This window comes from Heloderma suspectum, chromosome 2 (genome assembly GCF_057233095.1).
Source record: "Heloderma suspectum isolate Gila_16-S chromosome 2, 16-S_ref, whole genome shotgun sequence".
Classification (NCBI taxonomy): Eukaryota; Metazoa; Chordata; class Lepidosauria; order Squamata; family Helodermatidae; genus Heloderma; species Heloderma suspectum.
Window position 1 is genome coordinate 41,319,968 of NC_139459.1, and position 23,445 is coordinate 41,343,412.

At 39.1% G+C, this 23,445-nt stretch overlaps 1 protein-coding gene across 3 annotated transcripts in view; it reads left to right on the forward strand.

The window, feature by feature from the left end:
* Positions 1-23,445, forward strand: part of KIF2A (kinesin family member 2A) — a 71,477-nt gene that overhangs the window by 35,454 nt on the left and 12,578 nt on the right. For all 3 annotated transcript variants that reach the window (XM_084833310.1, XM_084833312.1, XM_084833311.1), the window contains exons 7-14: positions 2,920-3,015; positions 4,090-4,144; positions 12,809-12,971; positions 14,739-14,829; positions 15,285-15,348; positions 16,472-16,563; positions 16,777-16,919; positions 18,140-18,344. In XM_084833310.1, coding sequence (XP_084689436.1) covers positions 2,920-3,015; positions 4,090-4,144; positions 12,809-12,971; positions 14,739-14,829; positions 15,285-15,348; positions 16,472-16,563; positions 16,777-16,919; positions 18,140-18,344 — 909 coding nt within the window. The remainder of the gene's footprint in view (positions 1-2,919; positions 3,016-4,089; positions 4,145-12,808; positions 12,972-14,738; positions 14,830-15,284; positions 15,349-16,471; positions 16,564-16,776; positions 16,920-18,139; positions 18,345-23,445) is intronic.

Sequence of the window (23,445 nt, forward strand, 5' to 3'; positions counted from 1 at the left end):
ACTGAGTTCAATGGGATTTACTCCCAGGGAAGTAGGTTTAGAATTGTAGTCTTAAGAAGTTTTTTTTTAAACAACCCTGCAAGCATCTTAGTGAAGTTGGGTAGGAAGTGATCATGTTGCTACAATCTTTATTGAAAAAAAATAAGTTGCTAATCTTTGAAGAAAATCCCTTAATATTAATGAACCTTCTTACAAAGCAGAAGCCTTAGAAGAACCAGTAACATAATCCTGCTGGGAGGCCTGCATGTGATGTTATCAAATCTTACTGTGAGAGTCTTCTACTGATGTAAGAAGCAATATTGGTACTCGAGCAACTTGGTGTTGTGCTGATGGTCCTAAGCGGTTAAAGTATGTGAGGATTTTTCTTTCCCTAGTTGTCAGGAATTAGCAAGGGACAAATGTTATTTTTCTTCTTTTAAAGAGCTCAATACATAGGCTGTACTTCAAAGCCTGTATGTGCTCTGATGCAGATGGGACTGACTGCACAAGTGGGCTTTCCCATGGACTGCCGTGTCAAGAGGCAGCGAAGCATATGGAAAACCTGACAAGCCAGCTAACAGTATTGGTGTTGCACTAGAGGCCGCTTAATGCAGTGCGCTGTAATTTACCTTGGCGCTAATGTTGATTTGGGTACTGCCCATAACAATTGGATGTAATATGCGTATGAAAGATCTTCTAGTGAAACCAAACACATATGTTCTAAGAAAAGTAGTTTATCACATATTTTAGATTTGGTATACAGCAGAAGACATTCTGAGTAGTATTCAGCTAACTAATCCGCAATCCATATTACTCAGGAGAGGTTTTCAGTTTGTATGTCCAGGTGATGCAGAAAGTTAAAGGGTTGAAAACTGTTTTTCATAGGAAGGTCTGGAAAAGAGGGTAGGGAATAAATTATACATGTCAGAATATTAGCAAGTATATTTTTGGGTAAATGTCAACTTTTACAAAGCTTTCAGTGCAGTCCTATGCAAGTCTACTTAGAAGTAAGTCCCTCTGAGCTCAATGTATGTGTAAGTGTGTGTAAGATTGCTCATATATTGTTAAAATGCAGGAATTGTGGGAAGTCTAAGTTCAAATCGCTGTTTACTGAGCAAGTCACTGGCAAGTTTCAGATACTTATCTGATCTGAAGATCCAAATGTGTGATGGAGGAGCAGGCAGTCATGTCCCCAACCCCGTACCACCACATGATGCCTGTATGTGTGCAAAGAGCTGAATTATGATTTTACGCCCTCCCCACTTTGTGAAGGGGAAGAACTGTGCATCTGTGTGGTGTGTCCACAATACAAGTGTTTTATTTTTAGTTTAATCAACACCAGCAATACAAAAACCCAATAATATAGAAATAATACCTGTATTATACTAAGGTATGTAATCATAAACATGTGAATGTTTAGACACATACAAATCTTAAATGACAGTACATGCAATGGATACTGTCAACCACGTACAGTAGATACTATCAACAACGGAACATGGGTAAAAGCTTGTTTCAGCATAAAGTATTTTTCCAGTTGATGTAAAAATAGCTTCTAATGCCTTGTGGGATGATTTTTTAAAATCAAATTCTAGCTTGTATTGGTAGCCTTGATTATTGTAAGGAGACTCCCAGCGTGTATATTTTTTGTTTTATTTTAGGCATGTATTTATTGCCTTCAAATAAACAAAAATACAAGGCGACTTACAATAATGTTAAGATAACAAAACTATAACATTACAACTAGTAAATAAAAACCGAACAAAGTGGCAAAAGCAGTAAAAAGAATAAAAACAGGAGCAATGAAACAAGATTACAGTACATTGAAAAGCCTGGGAATTTTTTAAAATTTTTTTTAACTTGGCACCTGTTGCTAAACAAAGTGGGCACACGGTGAGGATCCTTATAGTGTAGGGATGGTATGTGGCTCAGGAACAGATGCTTCAACAAAAATGTTGTGTGCCTAAAATGTGGCTCCTGGAGGAAGCCTGGGCTATAACCTGTAAATAGAATCTAAATGTAGCAAAATAACAAAGCACTTGCTAGAGGTATGTTTCCCTTACATGTGTGTAAATGATTACTGGATTACTGCAATGCATTGTACGTGGGGCTGCCTTTGAAAACAGTCCAGAAACTTCAGCTGGTCTACAACAGGGCAGCAAGATTATTAACAGGGACTGGCCAGTGTGATCATATTATGTCAGTACTTTTTCAACTGTGCTGGCTGCCAGTCCATTTCTGAGCCTGATTTAAAGTGCTGGTATTAACATTCAAAGCCCTAAACAGTTTGCGGCCAGGTTATCTGAAGGATCGTCTCCTCCCATATGTAGCTACCTGGACCCTAAGATCATCTTCAACAGTCCTTCTCTGGGAGCCCCTGCCAAAGGAAGTGAGGCGGGTGGCTACCAGGAAGAGGGCCTTTTCTGCCATGGCACCCTGGTTGTGGAATGAGTTTCCTAGAGAGGCTTGCTTGGTGCCTACGGTGTGCTCTTTCCAGCACCAGCTGAAGACCTTTTTATTTTTCCAGGCATTTTAGTATTTTAGGCTTTTAGCTCTGTTGTTTTAAGTCTGCTATTGTATTTTAAATCTCTGCATTGCTGCTAGGTTTTATTCTGGTTGTACTTTTATACTGTATTTTTAAGCTGATATATTTCATATTGTATGTTATGCTGTATTTTGTAGTTTTAATTTTTGTGAACCGCCCGGAGAGCTTTGGCTACTGGGTGGTATAGAAATGTAATAAATAAAATTAATTAATTAATTAATGGCTCCTTTGGGCTGATCCTTCTATGGTTTTTCATAATGTGTCAGCCGAAATTGGATACTTTGCAAATATAAATTCATATCCTTATTCAGGTTTCTATCATGGTATCTGATGATCAACTTTGAATGTTGAGGACAACTATATGTTGTAATGTTAGCAGCCTTTTTTTCTTTTAGGAAGTTGATGCTACAAACCCAAATTATGAAATTATGTGTATGATCAGAGATTTCAGGGGAAGTCTGGATTATAGACCACTAACAACAGCAGATCCTGTAAGTTTTGGTGTAATGTTATCATAATGTAAGAATTTGAGGAAGTTTAAAATAAATTGTGAGTGATAGTGGTGTGGCCTAATAGTAAATATGAGGTGAGGTTTATGAAATATCTTTGAACAGCTGCACTTGCACAAGCCTACCAATTTTAGTGGGCTCTCTGCTGACAAAGCTGTCTGAGAACTGAATCCTAAGTGAGGAACTTAACACCCACCCACACACCACCCATGTTGTTTCTGCTATTTGACAGTTGTCCTGAACTGTCTTCCTTGTCTGAGAAAAACAAAATCAAAATTCACTAGTCGCCCTTAATCTTGCTACTAACTTTATAGTGTAATATCCTGATAAATATACATTATTTCACATTGGTGAGTTCGCTTTAGTCATCACATGTTAAATAACAGTGCAATCCTGTGCATGTTTACTCAGAAGTAAGTCCCACTGTTTTCAGTGGGGCTTACTCCCCGGAAAGTGTGATTGGGATTGCAGCCTAAGAGTGAGTTCAGATGTTACTTTGAGCTGTTAATGTCTCTCATGGGTATAATCTGCTTTTCTGCGCTGGGAGTTGGCAGATCTCAGTCGTGACAACCTGTGATCTCAGAAGCTCCTAAATGTACTTTTGAGATTAGAATAGCTGTGTCTAGAGATTATAAGATCCTTGCTCTGTCAGATCTAGTTCTCTTGGTGATAAAAATGACCCAAACTCTGATCCAACCATAATGTTGCTAGCTTTGTAGCTGCAGCTGATCAAGCAATACAAATACCATGTGTGAGCTTGTTGGATGAGATGTTCAAAATGGCCAAAAGAATTAGCCTAGTCCCCAGTGACCCTGAAAAGCTGTAAGGAATGCGTCTCCCCTTGGAGTCTTTTCCTCTGTGGAGGGCCACAAATGTCTATGGTGGTAAACTCAAGATCGCAAAAATATACATTTTTGTAACACTGCTGCCTTTTGAAAATTTGGATTATTTTTGATAATATACAGCAGTATAATTGCTGAAATAATCTGCCAGTTAGGTTTAAATTACAATTATGGTTTAGTGTTACTGATTTCGATGGTCTTTTTTTTTTTTAAGATTGATGAGCACAGGATATGTGTATGTGTTCGAAAACGGCCACTCAATAAAAAAGGTATGACTCCTTTTAATATGTTGACTTTTGTTTGGGAGGTGGGCGATATCTTTATATTTGTGGAAGTCTTTCGGCCACATGTACAGTTAAATGCTTTTTCAGTGTTGGTAAGTGTTCTATAGCTATATATTAAGATTCTTCCTTCAGCCCTATTAATTTGCAGTATAAATAGGTAGGAGTGGTGAAGTTTGGGGAGTAAGTAATGTTCAAAATATCACAAAATAAGCATTCAAAAATGACATTACTTCTGGACATCCATCATAACAGTAAGACTAGTTTCCACTTACAATCTATTTCTGATTTATTGTGAATTCATTGTGGGTGTATATCCTGAAACCGCAGAATGTGTGATGGTATAACTGGATTTGTAGAAATTCACTTGACTGTTGTTAGTTTTTTTTCCCTCCAAGTTGATGAAAGGACATAGCTGAAATCTGAGCTTGAAGCTGAACAGCTCTCCTAACTCTTTCACCCTACTAAAATGAGGAAGGATATATCTTATATCAACTCAGAGGCAAAGACATATAATACCTCAAGCCCCCATTCTCTAGAGTAGCAGAGCAAAAATTATGGCATTAGAAAATGGAAGCTTTTATTTTCTGATCATTTTTGCTTCTGCTGTGGGATGAGGGAATGGCTGCCCTGGAAAGATGAGGAGAGACTTAGGGAATAAGGGATGGGGAATAACCTTTCCCATAGCCTTGCAAGAAAAGTGCTTCGTTAACTGGTAGAAGTTAATATCTTTTCAAAAGCAACCACTAACTTTCATGACACACCCAGATGACATTTACCTGAGCTTTTGGAGCTGATAGAAGAAAATAGATTACCTTGCGGAATCCTGGTGTGCACATTTGTACATGATAGTCTTTGTTTTTTTAGCTGGGCTTTTATAGGCTGCTGGATTGGACCTGGGTACCTTCTTATTTGGCCATATCTAGAAATGCTGTCTCCTCTTACAATTATTCTGGACATATGAACATCACAAAATTGGTAAAATAGGTTATGTCTTTCTATCTTTAAAATGCTTGGACCTTCCTTTCCAAAGCTCAAGGGAACTTACATATTTTAAAACACCCACACAACAAGCAATTACAAATAAAAACACAAACATTTATTTTTAAAAAGCAAAAACAAAACAGATCTTGATGATCAGAAGGCTTTTAGAATATATAGGGTTTACATCCCATCTGACATTGGAGAGGTAATCCTGGAATATTTTCTAAGTTTAACTTTTGTTCTGAAATATCTTAACAGGGCAATCCTATAGCTTTTCAGATGGCATCTGAGGAGCCATAGGATGGTGCGGATCCTACCTGGAGGCCATAGACACATATATCTTGAGGGTGGGAATCTTGAGTGGATTTTTCCACATGCCGTGCAGCCGCCATGGAAAGCACTGTGGCGGCTTCTCTTCTGAGGTTGCAGGAGCATCCTTGGAAGAATCAGGGAAGATGAAAGGAAGTGTTCTGGTGGGTGTGGAGGGCAGGGAGGAAGGGAGGCTTGGATCCACTCGATCCAAGAGCCTCTTTGTCACCATCACTGCCCACTGCCTGGTAAGCTGAGAGACCCATCTAGCTGAGTTTTTTTTAAGAACAGAGGAATGGGAGGTTGTAAAAGCCTCCATTCCCTTCTCTTTCCAGGAGGGCTTTAGATAGAGGTTTCTGAGATTGGAGTCTATCCAACCTATCAGACGTCTATCCCTTAAGATTGCGCTTTAAATGTTCTAACACTATTTTAACAGAATGTAGGTTATTCATATTCTATTTATTCAGACCAAAATGCCTAGCTCTATATAAATAACACTTCTCATTGAACAAGCATCTAATTATTCATGCTGTTTGGCTAAATGAGGTACTAGTATGTTAGAAACAAATGTTGAAGTTGTAATGGAATTTTTTTGGAAAGGGGGGAATTACTTGGAAATTATGTAATGGAATAGTTACATAATGTCCCATTTGAGTGCCTTGTGAAGAGCGGTGATGTGTAAAGTATTATGACACTAACAGCTCTGTTGGGTGTATTTAACTGTAACTCAGCTCTAGACATATTTGGCCTTCCTCCTGGAATGCCTTGCGTAGGTGGTCGTTTTAAAAATTAGTATCTATGTTCTGTACACACAATATTTATGCACAGTCCTTGTTTTTGATGTATATATAAACAAATAAAACTATCTCATACTCAAAATGTCAGTGTTACTAATTCATCCATCTGTATCTGTTCCAGCAATGAATAAATGGTATTCAATTTTTGGGAAAGTCTCTATCAATTATAACTTCCTTTCCACATTAACCTGTAGCTGGTAGTTTTAGTAATGGTCATGATGTTCCAGATATTCCTCTTCCATTGATCTACTGTTGGCATTTGAGTTCTCCAAGTCTTGGCCAATTGGATCTGTGCAGCAGTCAACATACGTGAAACCAAAACAATATGATCCCTTCCCACTTGGCCATGGATGCTCCCCAAAAGCATTGTTAAGTGGTTTAACTGTGGTTCTGAGGCTGTGATACTTTTATGCCCTTAATATTCTCTTTCCAATACTCTTGGACTAAATTACATTGCCACCATGAGCGAGGCACCCCATGAGCGAGGCACCCCTTCCTGTTCTACATCTCCAATACAGATCTGGCGCATTTGGAAACATTTTTTGTATTTTAACTGTGGTATAATGCCAATTCTATATTTTTAATATACATTTTCCTTTGAATATACAGATGTTACAAAATGTTTACATACATAATTCCATCCTGCTTTCAACATGTTAATATTACATTCTCTTTCCCAATTGTGTTTTACTGTAGTGGTTCCATGGCACCTGAAATCCATTGCAGTGGATTTTGTATATTTTAGATAACCATTTTAGTTTCTCAGAGTTTACTATTTTCTCTACTGGTGTAAGAGCCCTGATTATATCGGATCCTCTCATTACAGTTTGGATATAACCCTTTATTTGTAAATATTGGTAATGTGGCAGTCAGATGATCGAGATTTTTTTGCATTAATGTATTAATTGGGTATAAGAGGATATAGATCGCTCAGATATACAGTCCTTGAGTCTAATAATACGTTAGGTGAAGGTCATTGAGCATTGTTTTGTAATACGTTGGTATTATGGGTTGACGTTACACTTTTCATGTTATGTCACAAAACATGCTCTCCATTTTGTTGTTGTTGGAGATCATACAGGCAGCTACAAGGAACAGGGCCTTTTTGATGGTGGTGCCAAAGCTTTGGAATACTCTCCCTCTTGAGATCTGCCAGTTTCTCTGTGTGTGTGTTTTTATGTGTTTATTGAAGAGCTCTTTTATTCAACAAGCTTTTAACATCTAGTTAATCTTCTGTTTTATGGGCTTCTGCTTTTAAATTGATATGGTCATATTGCCTCTTTTAGTTGTGTAAATACTGCTTTAACCTTTAAAATTTTCTTTGTGTTTTTATAATTATTATTTTGATTTTGATTATTTATTACTTTTATAAGCCACTTTGCGAGAAGGATCTTGGAATTGTTGTAGCTCACAAACTCAATATGAGCCATCAATGTGATGTGGCTGCAAAAAAAAAGGGCAAATGTTATTTTGGGCTGCATTAACAGAAATATAGCTTCCAAATCATGTGAAGTAGTGGTTCCCCTCTACTCAGCAATGGTTAGGCCTCATCCTGAGTGCCATGTCTGATTCTGGGCATCACAGTTTAAGAAGGATGCAGACAAACTGGAGAGGGTTCAGAGGAGGACAATGAAGATGATCAGGGGACTTGAAACAAAGCTCTATGAAGAGAGACTGAAAGAAGTGGGCATGTTTAGCCTTGAGAAGAGAAGACTGAGGGGAGATATGATTGCGCTCTTCAAGTACTTGAAAGGTTGTCACAGAGAGGAAGGCCAGGATCTCTTCTCGATCATCCCAGAGTGCAGGACATGGAATCATGGGCTCAAGTGACAGGAAGCCAGATTCCGGCTGAACATCAGGAAAAAATTCCTGACTGTTAGAGCAATACGACAATGGAACCAATTCCCTAGGGAGGTGGTGGGCTTTCCCACACTGGAGGCACTCAAGATGAAGCTAGACAGCCATCTGTCAGGGATGCTTTGACTTCGATTCCCGCCTTGAGCAGGGGTTTGGACTCGATGGACTTATGGGCCCCTTCCAACCATACTATTCTATGATTCTATGAGTGCTTTTAGCCAAAAAGTGGGATAAAAAATGAACAATAGTAATAGTCATGCAATGTGGTATGTATTAGGATTGCAGTGTTTATCAATTCAAATTTGGAGGTCTGATTAACTAGGGCATTAATTTTAATCAGGGACTCCCCCTTCCTCACCAACCTCTCCAGGTCCCTGGTTCCTAGGCAATGCTGTCCTGTGGTTCTAGACACCAACCTCCAGAAAAAAAGTTGGGAGATTGTAACCCAACAGTTACTAAAGCAATGCCAGAGTCAGCAACGGGACATGGAAGGATGCACCTTTCTGGTTTCCCACATGAGCTGGGTGCTGACGTACCTTTCCCCAACTGACATGGCTGCCTTGCAAAAGGCATGGGGTGCTGCATAGTTCCCTGCACACTTCAAAGTCTGAGAGGGAAGGGCTGAAGAGGAGGTAGGAGCCGAGCCCCGGTGGGAGGAGGGCAGTGGGTGAACTTAACCCCTCCAGTGTTGACATAACTTCGAGGGACTGCAGGCTGATCTCACACCTTCCATACATTTCTGTATAGCCAGAGCTGGGTTAATGAATTTCTGTCAGCTCTCACCTTAGGAAAAGCCAGGTATAGGTAACAAGGTGTGATTAGCGCTGTCAGGGTCGGGCGGAGGGCTTTGCCCCTTCCTTTATTATTGTGGCCATCTTGGCAGTTTCCACTCCTGCTTTGGTTGCTTCTTTGCCCTTTGTTCCCCATTCACTATTGCTCAGTCTATGGGTTTTAGTGTAATGTTTATTAGAAGTGTATGTTAGAAAGCAAGAAATTGCAAGTAGATAAATAGGTACCGCTTCGGCGGGAAAGGTAACAGTGTTCCGTGTACCTCAGTGTTCAGTCATGCCGGCCACATGACCACAGAAGCGTCTTCGGACAGCACTGGCTCTTCGGCTTAGAAATGGAGATGAGCACCACCCCCTAGAGTCGGACACGACTGGTTGGGGACACCTTTACCTTTACCTATGGTTTATTCATACCCATATGTAGTGATGTGGGGCAGAAATTTTTTACACCTTTACCTATGGTGTATTCATATCCTTATGTAGTGATGTGGGGCAGAAATTTTCTCCAGTGGTTTATTTTTCTGTGGAAAATTGTCCATTTCATAAGTTCATTAGTAACAACGAATAGATGCCAATTCCAAGTACAATAGGCGAGCATGGTAGTTTCAAAATTGTAGGTGAGTGGTTGTCAGATATCATGCACAATTCTTTGGGTTGCTAAAATGTATTCATGTGTCAGGAGTTTTCATTACCTTTGTTCTGAATTTGAACAATGTACAGGAAGTAAATGCTACTTTCTTAATTTGTTTACAAGTATTCCAATAAACATTTCTACAAAATATAACATTTAAATCTCATTAAGTGTGCTTTAATTTTCCTCCTCTGATATTTCAGGCCAAATACATGTGGTGTATTGGGGCCAAAAATTAACAGGATACTTTTGTTTATCTTTGTGCATCAGTTGCTGGGGAACATGGGCGGGAGGGTGCTGCTGCGCTTGTGTCCTGTTTGTGGCTTCCTAGTCCAGAGCTGGTTGGCCACTGTGTGAATGGAATGCTGGTCTAGACAGACCCTTGGTCTGATCCAGTATGGTTCTTCTTATGTTTGTTTAGTAAATGCAGATTAAACAAACATGCTAAATTATATCACTCTCTATGGCATCAGAACATTTTCTGATGCAAACTGAAAATTTTCTGATGCAAATTTGCATAGCAAATTTTTCAAGAAAAATTTCCAGAAAAAAATCCAGAAAATTTTCCAATTCAAAATTTTCCTGGAAAACACACATCACTATCAGCATGTAAATTTATGCAAATTTAATTTATTACTACACTAAAATCTGATTAAGCAACATTTCTTTAATGTGATTTCAGTCCTAGTATATATTCAACAAATTAAAAGATGATTACTGAATGCTACAGAAATGAAAAATTAGTTTGAGTCTATTGTTTATGACTTTTGACCCCATTTGGCTCTTCCTCTTTCTCATATTTTACATTTTTAGAGAGTTGTTCGATCTGTGCTCTTAAAACAAAGAGGGTAAGAAATAGCAAAAGCTTAAAACTGTTTCCCAAAACCTGATTCTGTACATTCAGCATTTAGACTTGATAGATTCAATTGTTTCCATTTCTGCAAAGGAAATTATATGGATAATAGCTTCAAAAGCTAGTTAAAAGAAGCATCATTTTAATTGAACAACAGCTATATTGTCAATAGAGCTGACATTATCCTACTTTAATATTTCTCAAGTCTGGGTCTTCGTATTTCCAGTTGGTCCCCAGATGGATTTTGCTTTCTCAGTCGCTCTGTGTTTGATTATTGGGAGAACTATTGCAAGACAATATATCGATTGCATTTAATGCTATGGTGAAGCTTTATTTCATCAGCCCTTCCAGAACTTGTATGTGATTATTCTTAGTCTTGAGGCAAAGTGTGATATGCTTGATGTCTACAAGTCTTTCATTCTCTCAGCTTAAAAATATTATTTACTCCATACTTATAGGATCTGAAATTTGAAGTTTCTTCTAAAGTGTTGAGTGACACAATGGGAATTGTTTTAGGATGCTAGATTTTGTAGATATTGTCAGTGTTTGTACTTGTTATAATTAATTGAGTTTAATGTAATCTTAAAATAAAATTGCAGCCAATCCTGCTTCTATAACAGTGTGGTATAGTAGCTAGAGTGTTGGACTGGGAGTCAGGAGATCCGGGTTCTTGTCCTCGCTCGGCCATGGAAGCTCACTGGGTGACTTTGGGCCAGTCACAGACTCTCAGCCCAGCCTACCTCCCAGGGTTGTTGTTGTGAGGATAAAATGGAGAGGAGGAGAATTATGTACGCCACCTTTGGTTGCTTAAAGAGGAAAAAAGGTGGGATATACGTAAATGTAATAAATAAATATAACAGATATTAAACAAAACTAAATGGAGACATTTACATTGCAGTCCTATATATGTCTACTCAGAATTAAACCCCATTGAGTCCAATGGAATGTACCCAGTGTGTATAGGGTTGCAGCCTTCAATATGTTTCCCTAGTGAGTTTTGGCATGGTACATGATGTTAAAAAGGGTGAATGCATTAAAGGAGTGACACTGTTTCAGATAAATTTTAAATAAGAGCTGAATCTACACACAGCAGTCTTACCATTATCATCCTGCAATGATAACTCTTGGTGCACATGACACCAATGGGCACCAACAGTTATCACTGCAGTATGATAACAGTATAACTGCTATGTGTAGATTCAGCCAAAACCACAAACAAACCCCACAGAGGCTTATAACAACTCAGAGTCTAAGTCAAGTGGAGCAAAGTCAGCCTCAGATATTTCCTTCCAGCAATATTCATATGTGTCTCACTTGCAAATATAGGATAGATATAGCCATTTTATTTTTCAGTAACTCAGTTACAAAGCTGAGTACATACACATCGTTTGAAATTAAACTTCGGTTGCTTCCTTGTAACTCAAAAGTTAAAGAAAAGATCAAATTGGAACAATTCTTTAAACATAGAACACTTTGTATGAGTGAAATTTCAATATTCAGATTTATGGCCAGAGGGACTTTCCCCCCACAGAAATAGAACACATCAATGTATTTGACTGAACATACAATGTAGCTTTTGTATGTGTGTCATGGAACATTGGACTTTGTCTCTGTTGTTGCTGATTCAGACATTTCATTCAGACATTTCATACAATTAACAATAGCTAATTTTAATTAATACACAAATTGTTGTAATCAAGTTGAATATCTTTTGTTCCCTTGATGATTGCTAATGGTCTTTATATCTAGTATTCTTTCAACAAGCTATTTAACCATGCTTGTTATAAATAAATACACTTCAGAGAAACCTGATTTAAATTGAACAATCTGATATATATGGTTTTTATAAATGGATTAAGTTACAGTTAAGCAAAGGGCATATTGAAATGTAAATGATGTATGTAAAATGAATTTTTACCAGTGAACTTTACTAGAATGCAAATATACAACTTAACACTATTGAGGGGAATCTCTAATCAGACTCTTTAAAGCTAGATGTAGAGGAATAATAATAGGTATATGCCAGTTATTTTTCAATGAGTAAAGTCTTTGCATTAAAAATAGACAGCTGAAACGTATCTACCAGGTGGAGTAATGGTCAAGTGTGACACTTCATAGTGTATATAAGTAATTTGGTGTAGTTTTACTTTATGAAATTCCATATTTAGGATCAGGCCAGCAACCAAATTCTTAATAGTTTTCATTAAATGTATTTTGAACTACCCCAGTGTAGGAAGTCATGATTTCTTATCTTCTTATGCCTAACACTTTAAAATATATGGATATTTTTAGGCACTTTATTATAATAATGGCAAATTCTTTCCCTCATAAAGTGATTCAAACAATTTCAGTATCTTGGCCGTATGAATAATGTCTTGAATTACTGAAATTCATAAATCCTGAAAAGTAATGCACATTTCATTTACTTTTTAGAAAATGTAATGAAAGATCTTGATGTAATAACAATCCCTAGCAAAGATGTTGTGATGGTACATGAGCCCAAGCAAAAGGTGGATTTAACAAGGTACTTAGAAAACCAAACTTTCCGCTTTGACTATGCCTTCGATGACAGCACTCCTAATGAAATGGTTTACAGGTATGTGTGGCTAGTGCCCATTTTGAAGTTTGTCACTGCTGTCTTCTAGTTTGTGCTTCTCTCTAACTTGGGTTCCCGTGTCTGCATTGTCACTGCTGTTACTGCGTGTTTGACTCCTTTTCCATTTTGCCAGAAGTGGGGAACCATTTTTGGCCCCAGGGTTAAATTGCCATCTCAGAAACCTTCCAGGGGGCACATGCCAGCAGTGAGTGTGGTCAGAGTCCAAGGTGGGTTCCATTCACACAGACACACACATCCCATACATACACATACATACCTTTCCCAGCCCTCCTCCTCAGCTGATTCATGCAGATCAGCTGGGGTGGTGGTGGTATTTCTGAACTTCTTTATCAGTGAGCAAGGAACATCTCTTATCTCCAACCAGCAACTGATTGCAGATAAGAGCTTTTCTCTGCTGCATGGTAAAAAGGCCACCGTGCAGCACGCAGCAAGGAAAAGTTCTTATCTCTGATTAACTGCTAATCGGAGGTAAGAGATTTTCCTTGCTGGATGTGGAACCCCCACAGGCCAGATGTTCCCCATTGCTGCATTTTGCAAAGGGGTTACTGCTTCCTTTGGAGCTGGACAGGTGGGTCAAGTTAAAAAATGTTGGATAGTGCTATCCCTACTTCCTTGGCGGAGGGAGCAGTTTCTGTTGGGGTTTTCTTGGAAACTTGCTGGCATTTTTTAATGCTAGTTTAGGGAGGCAAGGTTGTGTTGAAACTTTCTTCCCTCAATCTCACTTCTGCCTTGGAAGGAAGGGTCCTGGAAATTGGAGGTATCTGTACAGGTACCATCCCAAACTCCCGGAAACTCCATGACGTATTGTTTTCTGTTCCCATCTTAGATATAGTTTGAAAATGTGCTCCTGCTAGGATCAGAGGTCTGGTCCCCAATAATCATTACCATCCTTCCCCACTTGTTCTCAGAGAATACTGCGGTTTCCTCTGCTAAACCTCCTATTATATTTTAAGTTGCTTATAATGATGCAAGTGCTTAGTGCAGAGATGCACAACCTTTTTGGCCCTGAGGGTCATGAGATGCTGCTGGGGATGGGATGGGGTCAGAGTCCATGTGAGTACGTACACACACACACACACTCATTTCACTGATCCTGATACAGATCACTGTTTCGTCGCTGCTAGCAGCAGCAGGGTAAGAGATCTATATGAGTACTGCTGGGCGAGGGAGCGGAAAACCTTTTCTCCAGTCCCTCCCCCAGAAAACCTCGTATAGATTGCTCTTTCCAGCATGGAAATAATAGTCTGTATCAGGATTGTTGGAGGATTAAATTTGGCGATGGCAGGTGAGTCAGAGCAACTTGGGGATTGCAGTTATGGCCATGGGGGGCTGCAGGTTGTGTGTCCCTGCCGTAGCAGAATTTGATCCTATTTGATTCAGTGTTTGCTGGGAAGGTTTTGACTAATGTCTCACTGTTGTAGTTCTGCCAAGTCTCAGCTGTGAAAGTTGAATTCAAGTGTAGAAAACCTATTAGGGGCTGGAGGACCTAAAAGCTCCTTTTGGACTTCCATGCTAAAACATTGGTTAAAAGGGAGAAAATATGCTGCTGAATCCAAACCTGATTGCTGCTGAATCCAAAGCTGAACATAATTACTCTGCTACTGGTTGCTTTTATTTGTTTTTTGCCTCACTGCTTCAGGCAGTTTCAAAGATTGCTTTGTTGTTTTTGTGAGCTGGGTTTTTACCGCCTTTGAGTGAAATTGTAGCATGTAATGGTTAGGTTTTTTTGTATTTGTTTTGCTAAAGGTTTACTGCAAGGCCACTAGTGGAAACCATATTTGAAAGAGGAATGGCTACATGTTTTGCATATGGACAAACAGGCAGTGGAAAAACTCATGTAAGTGTTTCTTTTATGTTGCACATCCTACCATGTTCTTTTGTGCTAGTCTTATCAACTACAAGAGATTTTAGCATGTTAGCAGCATTCTTCACTCTAATAGTTAACTCCTCTTAGGGGCTGGGGATGCACGTTTGTTGTCCCCCTCCCCCCCTGAGTACATGAGTTAGGAACTTTAAAGGCTGTTTGCTCCAGATTGCAGAAGTGTTTTTTAAAAAAATCACTCAAATTGGGCTTTCAATTCATTTTTTATATTTGAGAATGTTTACTGCCACTGTGAAATGCTGATTTGGATATTAGCATCATGAGGGAGCAAACCCAGTGTTTTTTTTGGTAAATGCCCACTGATTTTGGCAGGTCTTGTTCAGTGAAAATTGTTATTCTATTATGTCCCTCCATAATGAGTATGTTGCCATCGTCATGCTTCTTATTTTATGTTCTTATTTATTGCCTAGACTATGGGTGGTGACTTTTCAGGAAAGAACCAAGACTGTTCAAAAGGAATTTATGCACTAGCAGGCAAGTAATATTTGTCTCTGAGCTTTGTGCAAAATAATCTGTATCCTGTACATACAGCTGCACACTTTTTTGGAATATGATGATGATTGCTAGTTTACATCTGGGTTGCAGAGTCTGAGTGGTCTAATATGACTTAGGGAACCCATGATTAAGTTGGAATTCATTGAACCTGTGCCTTTGAAATGGGGTGGGATGGAGTATGAGGGGTTGCTGCGGAACTTGCTGAAAGGCTGATGCATCTTGCATGAGCAGATCTTGTCTCACACAAGGTTCCTCTTTTTGCATTCTGTTCCTCACAAGTGGATTTTTTGTTGAGACATAGAGGACCATAGTGGGGATGAGGAAGACCCCTTCTGTGAGCCTTCATCTGCTCATAGTTCTCAGGTTCAATTCTACTAGCTTTCATCACGTGGATCTCGTTACAGTTTATCATTTTCAGTGCAAAATAAATGCTGTCTTACATGTAAATGTCTGAGCTATTTTCTGGGATTCTTGTACTTATTACAAAAAGATGGAGGGGCTGCACATAACACTAAACCATGGTTTAGCGCTATGTGCACAAGCAGAAAGGAGCCCCCTCCCCTCTTCTCCTCTTGCATGGCTGGGAGGAGAAATAAATCAGTATTCACTTTCACTTTGCCCAATTCCTGGCTTTACGTTATGTGCTATTCAGGCATCATGGTTTAAAATAAACTCTGTAGTCAGTGACTAAACAAGCCACCTCAACATTCTAGGATTAATAATTGTCTTGTTTAGTAGTTGACTACTTGGTTTTAAACCATGTTTCCTGGGTCACACATAACATCAAGCCAGGACTTGGGCAAAGTGAAACTGCATTCTGGTTTATTCTTCCTCCAGGCTGCATGGGAGGAAAAGAGGGAACTCTTGATCCCAGGGCTTTGTGCAGGCTCCTGTCTGCTCTGCTTGTGCATATTGCACTAAACTATGGTTTAGCATTGTGTGCGATTGCAGCCAATGTATGTGAAGCCCACTGAACACTCAAAAGTGCTAATGTTTATTATTAGCTGATTTGCCACATGGGACAGACCTGTCACTGTATGAACAATTGTGCATTTAAAGGTTTTTCTGTCCCTTATTTCCTGTGATTTTAATCTATTCACAGCTAGAGATGTCTTTTTAATGTTGAAGAAACCAAACTATAAGAAACTAGAACTTCAAGTATATGCAACATTTTTTGAGATTTACAGTGGAAAGGTACGTGATTTATTTTTTAAAAAAATATAAGTCTTTTAGTCTTTTTAAAATTTGTTTGGAGTTCTTAGGTTTTTATCTCTGTATTTACACCCCCTTTCTGTATTGCTTGGTTGATTCGTTATATCAGACAGAGGACTAAATTAAAGTTCTAAAGATCCCTAACTAACACACCCATCTCTTCTCCCTTTCTTTCCCCCCTGTCCTCCCCATAAGGTTTTCGACTTATTGAACAGGAAGACCAAATTAAGAGTTTTAGAAGATGGTAAACAGCAAGTCCAGGTGGTGGGATTACAGGAGCGAGAGGTTAAATGTGTTGAAGATGTATTAAAGCTTATTGAAATAGGCAACAGTTGCAGGTATTCCTTTTTTGCCTTCTTCAGTGTCAGGTATAGCACATGAGAATAATTCTAAATATTTTGAAATATATTTTTTTCTGGGAGGTGAACAGTAGCAAAATTTGGGAATTTCCTAAATTTTGGAGGAAAAGCTTTTGTTCTATGATGTCTACTGAAAGAAGTAGAATTATTCTTTTTCTTTGTGTTAGAAGCAGTGTTCATTTGTGTTATCAGCTTACTGTCTTAATATGTTGCTAATTCCTTGAAGTATTTTCGCATTCTAAGTTGAAAAGCAATTTGTAATAATGTTGAACATTCACATTTGGACTTAAAAATAGTTTATGACCTGGTTTGCATGTAACAACAGCCCATGGTTTAGACAACCCATGAATTGTTGTGCACAGGTCGAGAGAGAGACAGAGAGCACATTGTCTTCTGCACATTCCTCTCTTTCTCCTTTTACTCAACAACCTATAATTGGCCCGTTCGTAGCTTGCTGAACATGATGTGTGAACTCAGAGTGCTGGGTTGTTAGGGGCTAAACAACCCAGTGGTTAACCCCTGGTTTGTTGTTGGGTTAACCGCTGGGTTCTTTAATCCCTAAACAACCCAGCACTCGGGGTTTGAGCATCATGCTTAACAACCTACGAACAGTCTGATCGTGGTTGTTGATTAAAAGTGGAAATGGTTGGTGTGCTGCATGCAGCACTGCTGCTCATCCCTGACAGCCCAAGGGTTTAACCCATGGCTGTTGTTACGTGTCAACTGGCCCTATAAGTGATTCTTGCTTCTAATAGATAAAAAATGTTCTTAGTGGAATTTAAATAGATGTGGCTTAATGAGTAGTATAAGAGGAAAAGAGATGCTCTTGCAAATTTCCCTGCCTGGTACCCTCCAGATATTTTGGATGACAATTCCCAGGATTCCAGGTCATTGGTCATGCTGTCTGAGGCTGATGGAAGTTGAAGTTCAAAACATCTGGAGGGCACCAAGTTGAGGAAGGCTGTGCTATTGTGTCTCAGTCTGTATCATAGCTGAAGATAGAAAGTAACTGGCACGTGTGCACAACAAATGAGCTTCTTGCTTGTTTTGTGCTGTGATAGAACCTAGAGTATGCTTCACACTGTCAACAGAAAATATAGGCTTAGCTTGATAAACAATGTTGAAGATACTATCCTCGGTGATAATGTGTGGCTCAGTGGCATTTCATCCTGTTCTCTCCCCCACCCCCTTTGTTAAAGAACATCTGGTCAGACATCTGCAAATGCACATTCATCTCGGAGCCATGCAGTGTTTCAGATCATCCTCAGGAGAAAAGGCAAACTGCATGGTAAATTTTCACTGATTGACTTGGCTGGAAATGAAAGAGGAGCTGACACTTCCAGTGCAGATAGACAAACACGACTGGAAGGTGCTGAAATTAACAAGAGCCTTTTAGCACTCAAGGTAAATTAAATGCCTTTCATTGTATTTGTGCTAATAAAACCCACTGGCTTTCCATATTGCAACAAATGCAAATATGTTTGAAGGTAGTATTTGCATTCCTGACTTAGTATAGATGCTCATATTTCCTGTTGAATTCCTATGTGTAATAGTTAATATGGAATGCATTATTACAAGTCGTATGGGGAATGTAAATAATATATGGTATTTGCTTTGTTACATTTATATCCCACCCTTCTTCCAAGGAGCTCAGAGCAATATTTTAGCTTAAGTGATTAATCTTTAAGTTTGAATCGGCTGCAGGCACATAAATTACTCAAGGTCATACAACCAGTTTGCTACATAGCTATGCAGGGATTTATATCTTGATCTCCCACACCCAACTTGCTGAACCTCATCAATGCTGAAACTTCCCCCTGCATAGGTTTGGGTAGTTATGAAAAGCTGTTCATGAATCACAGTAAGTGGGAGTCAAGTCCTCTAGCAGGCAGTGATCAGACAGAGCCTGAAATTGTAGTGTTGGACATAGATGAGTAGGTCTTACCCAGCAGTAGCAGTAAGCCAGAACTGTTAACCTGATTGCTAGCAGGCTAGGTTCTGAATACAAAGGGCCAGCACTGGTCCACCAGCAACTGTGGATTTATATACTAGGATGCCATCTTTTTAAAGGAACAACAGTGCTTGAGCTCCCAAACTCTGTAGGATTTTACCTTGGGTCTGTTTATCCCACCTGTCCAATGCTTCTGGTAAAAAGGTTTCTGGTTTCTTCAACTGGTTGTTGACTCTTCACATAAATATACTTGCTTGTGCTTGCACTAATATGTGGAAGTGATACTGGAATTCTCTGTTACACATACTTCCCCCCTCCCCTAAACCTGCAAGTATTTATTCATTTTATTTATTCTTTTTTTTTTTTACTTTATCATTGAACAGCCAGTCAGCATTCTACAAACTCATTTGATTTCTTCCCCTGGTTGTTGTATATACATTTTCTTCATACTGTAGATCAGTTGGAACTTCCCCTTTTCCTCTTAAAGGAAACACAACCCATTATTGGCCTGGTGCTCTTGGATACTGGATAGATCGGGAACCCTAGGGAAAGTCAGAATATATGTAGGGGAGCTAAAGTTTATCTGGAGTGACATTTTACCACAAGGACAAACAGTCTCCTCACATCCCTTTAGAACTGGTGAGACATCACTATAATGTGGAAGGAGGCAGGCAGGCAAACACATACTGCTGTGCTGTGAGTTTCCTGGGCAGTAGGGTTGTACATTCACTCTGGGCAAGTCCAAGGCAAATATCCCCACCTTGGAGATATTTGGACCACTTCAGATATGAGGTGACTTGGGTCCGAGGCTAAGTGGGCTGGGTCCAAGGTTTTGGATCCGCCTTGATGACTTGGCAGGATTTCTTTTTTTTTTTCTTGTTAGGCAGATTTGATACATTTTGAACCTCCTCCAAGCTCTGCATAAATGGAAAATGGCAGGCTGATAGGCAGAGGAGGGGAATGTAGTTTTGTGACTCATGGCTCAGAAAATGACTCTCCTTTTACTTCGAGTCACAGTGGTTTGAGGAAGGGACGTAGAACAGTTCAGCTGTTTTAGTGATTTATCTGGTCTTTGCTAACGTAGTTGACAGTCTGTGTTAGCAGACACTTAGGTTTCTGTGGCTTCCAAGAATGGCTTGAGAACCACAACTAACTGGGAGATGGTGTCCTGCTGCTGCTTGTTCAGTAGGTGGCTAACACCAAAGTTCCCAACTGTGGCCATCACGTGAGTGGCTCTTTCTTGCTCGGCTAGTCTCTTGAGCATCAGATATGTGGCGATCCACCATATTCCCACATCCAGAATCAAGTTGTGTTGCGGAATGCCCACCTTTGCCTGCTTGTCCCATAGCAGCCAGCTTCCCTTTATGTTTCCAGTGGAAATATTCATATGCTTCCCCAATTCTTCTCTTGCCTACAGTGAAGGGTGACTGATTTGGGGTGGGGTGGAGAGAACTGATCTTGCTGGCTCAGCCTCTCCCTCTCCCAGAAACAACTGCTCGTAAAATAAAGCCACAGTGGTGAGGAGGGCTTCTTGGCTCTGAAACAAAGAGCGAGAAAGAATCAAACCTCCTCTCTGGCTGTAAAAAGTAGGGAGAGCTGATGGCTTTATAAGGAGGGAAGATTTTATGGTAGTGCATGGTGCACACTGTAACACTGTGTGTGTTATATATGAGATAGTCACACAGCACACAAGCCCCTCACTGACACAGAATGTTGCCCACCAACCAGTGTCCTAAGCGAGTGGGAGTTTTTGATGCCTCATGCTTACATCTACCTCCAATAGCTTTGCACTTTCTGTGACTTCGGTGCAAATTGAGCAGAAAATAAAGCAAGCTTTAAAAAAGGCTCTAATACTTATTTTATTAATAATAACTCCCTAACCCTCACACCTCTGTATCTGACATATGACAGGCTTCATTACTTCAAAAAAGTGTACTGTGCCTGGAAATGACATCCAGTTCTGCCAAAAATAACATTAAAAAGTCGTAGGTGCTGATTTTCCTCATAGTAGTAGTGGAGAAGACATTTGAGGCTTTTAAAAAATTAGGCAAAGCAATTCTCTGCCTCAGTGTTATTTCAGACTGCAGCCCCAATTCCAAGCCAACAAGGTGGGTTCTGAGGCAAATATTTTTCTCTCTCTACACAGCCGTACTGGACAGTATATGTATATAGAGGTCCTATGTTTATGGCTGTTCAGGTAATTAAATAGAATTGCCCATGAGAGAGAGGGAAGGCTTCATCCCTATTTCAGTGTTCATTCATTCATACATACATACATACATATATATATATATAATGTTGGTTTACAACATATGCAGAAATGTATTGTATAGATAATAATTAATAATACAGTTGCTTTGGTATTTGATTTACCAAAGAATAAAACAGATACTACACTGACTTGTGCTAACAAAATAAAATTAATGCATAATTTCACTATAAAACAGTTTTTTAAAGATGCAGCATCCATAACAGTTTATAACCTTAAGATCAACACAGAGTATAATATTCATATGCCTACTGGCAACACATCAACAAGGTTATGTTGCTTTTGATACTCCCAAGTATAATTCTATCCCTTGTTTTGCCATTTTTGTTTAAATTTCAACTGTTTTAATATTTGGCTTTTCTTGGAGGAAGTTGCTATTTGTGTTCAGATCAAATTTATTCAATGAGTCCAGCTAAAAACGTTATTCACACACATTTTCTCCTTCAGAACCCCCCCACTCACAATGTAGATCTTTTGCCAGCACAAACTTCTACTATTTGTGTAACTTGCTAGCATAATAAATTGCACAAAAAATATCCATAGTGTACCTATTTTGTATTTGGATGTATATACATTGCTAGTTCAGTGCATGGAAAATATTAATTCAAGATTTAGTGTTTATTTGTACTTAACTGCAGTGATCTGTTTTGCTGTTTCTGTGCTTTGTTTGTCATCTTCTAAATGTCATTAATTATATAGGGGATTAAGAATAAGTTAGTTGCTACAGATGTTGCTAATTACTGTTGTTAGGAATAAATTGAACATTTCTAACTGAACTGCTTAAATGTCGTTCTTCATTTTCTGACAGTCTTTGTATCATGAGAAAAAAAGAAGAGATTGAAGTTCAGTTAATTAGAAATCTTGCAGTCCATTTGTCAAACCATTAAAAACACCTTTTGAAATGTGGGTTTCTTCCCATTTGAAATGGCCTGAGATAGGTTTCCCATTATTAAAATAGAAAATCTGTTGTTGTAATCAGTAAGGGCTGCATGGTCAAATAAGTGTTACATATACTGGATTGGCACTAGACCAAACAGATGACCTATAGTGATTTTGCTTGGTGTTTGTACTGCCTGATTTCTTCAGGTTCTTAGGAGGCTCCTGTATGTCCCGGCTGTGGGCTTCCAAAATTTAGAGGTGCTGAGAAAGTGATAAGTCAGATCCAGGTTTGCTTACAAGGAGATTTTATTGAGTACTTACAGTGCACAAGCGTACCCAATGGTTGGATCAGACAAAAGCTCTGAACAAAGGGCTGTGCTGCAAGATGACTTTTATATCATACATGTTATTCAGGCATAGCAGTGAGATAGTATCATAGGTGCAAGCATGAATTAGAGTTCGTTTACAACTTTCCCAGCATAGCCTGACAGTGCTTAGTAACGTATTTGGCAGAAGCAAGACTATCGTAATTTTCTCAGCATGGACACCTGTGGCTTAAGATAGACATAGCTTCACTCTCAGGCACATCCTAGGCTCTGATAAGATAAATGGTACCAGAGCTTGTTAGCATGGAATGTGCTGAGGGAGCGCTACACCAGCCTTTGACTCGTCTTACGAGCCGGCAGGCCCAACTGCAAGGGATTGCAACTAATAATGAACCAAAGCACAGAGCATTATGGATCTCTAAGTGAGTCTAAAACTACTGTTAGCTTGCTTACAGGCCTGGGGCCCTACAGCTCCAATTACACAGCTTCTGGAACCATTTCTGGAGGTAAACACAAATGTCTGTGTGATTTCAAAACACAGCAAATAAAATTTGAGTTTAGCAACGGAAGGATTCTTTGAACAATTTCAGTACTGTCTTTTACTAGAACTGAATGAAATTCAGATCTATATTTAAGCTCTGGTTTCCCATGCATATTAAAGCACATTTGTGCCTGGATGTGGTATGCTCCTTTTTACAAGTATGCTTTCATAGGTTTAAGCATAGGTTTATGTCAAAGCATAAATTTTACAAAATAAAAGTCAAACTGAGATACTTTTCTGCAATATTGGCTGTAATTAGCCATGTTAAAGACCTGTATTAGGACCCGTTAAAGACCACAAATCAGCACTCTACCTTTTGAGTTTTACAGAATTTATCCTCCAGCTTTAAGTTAATCAAAATAGAGACAGAGGCGAGATGTAGAAGGGGAAAATATATTGTTGGTAGACTGCATGGCTGAAGCCAGTAGTAATATGTTGATCATCAAATGGTGATTCTAGAAGATCTTTGCAGACTAATTAGGTTAGCGATTGTACCCAGTGCAAAAGATTACATACTGCACCAAGATACACTGAACAAA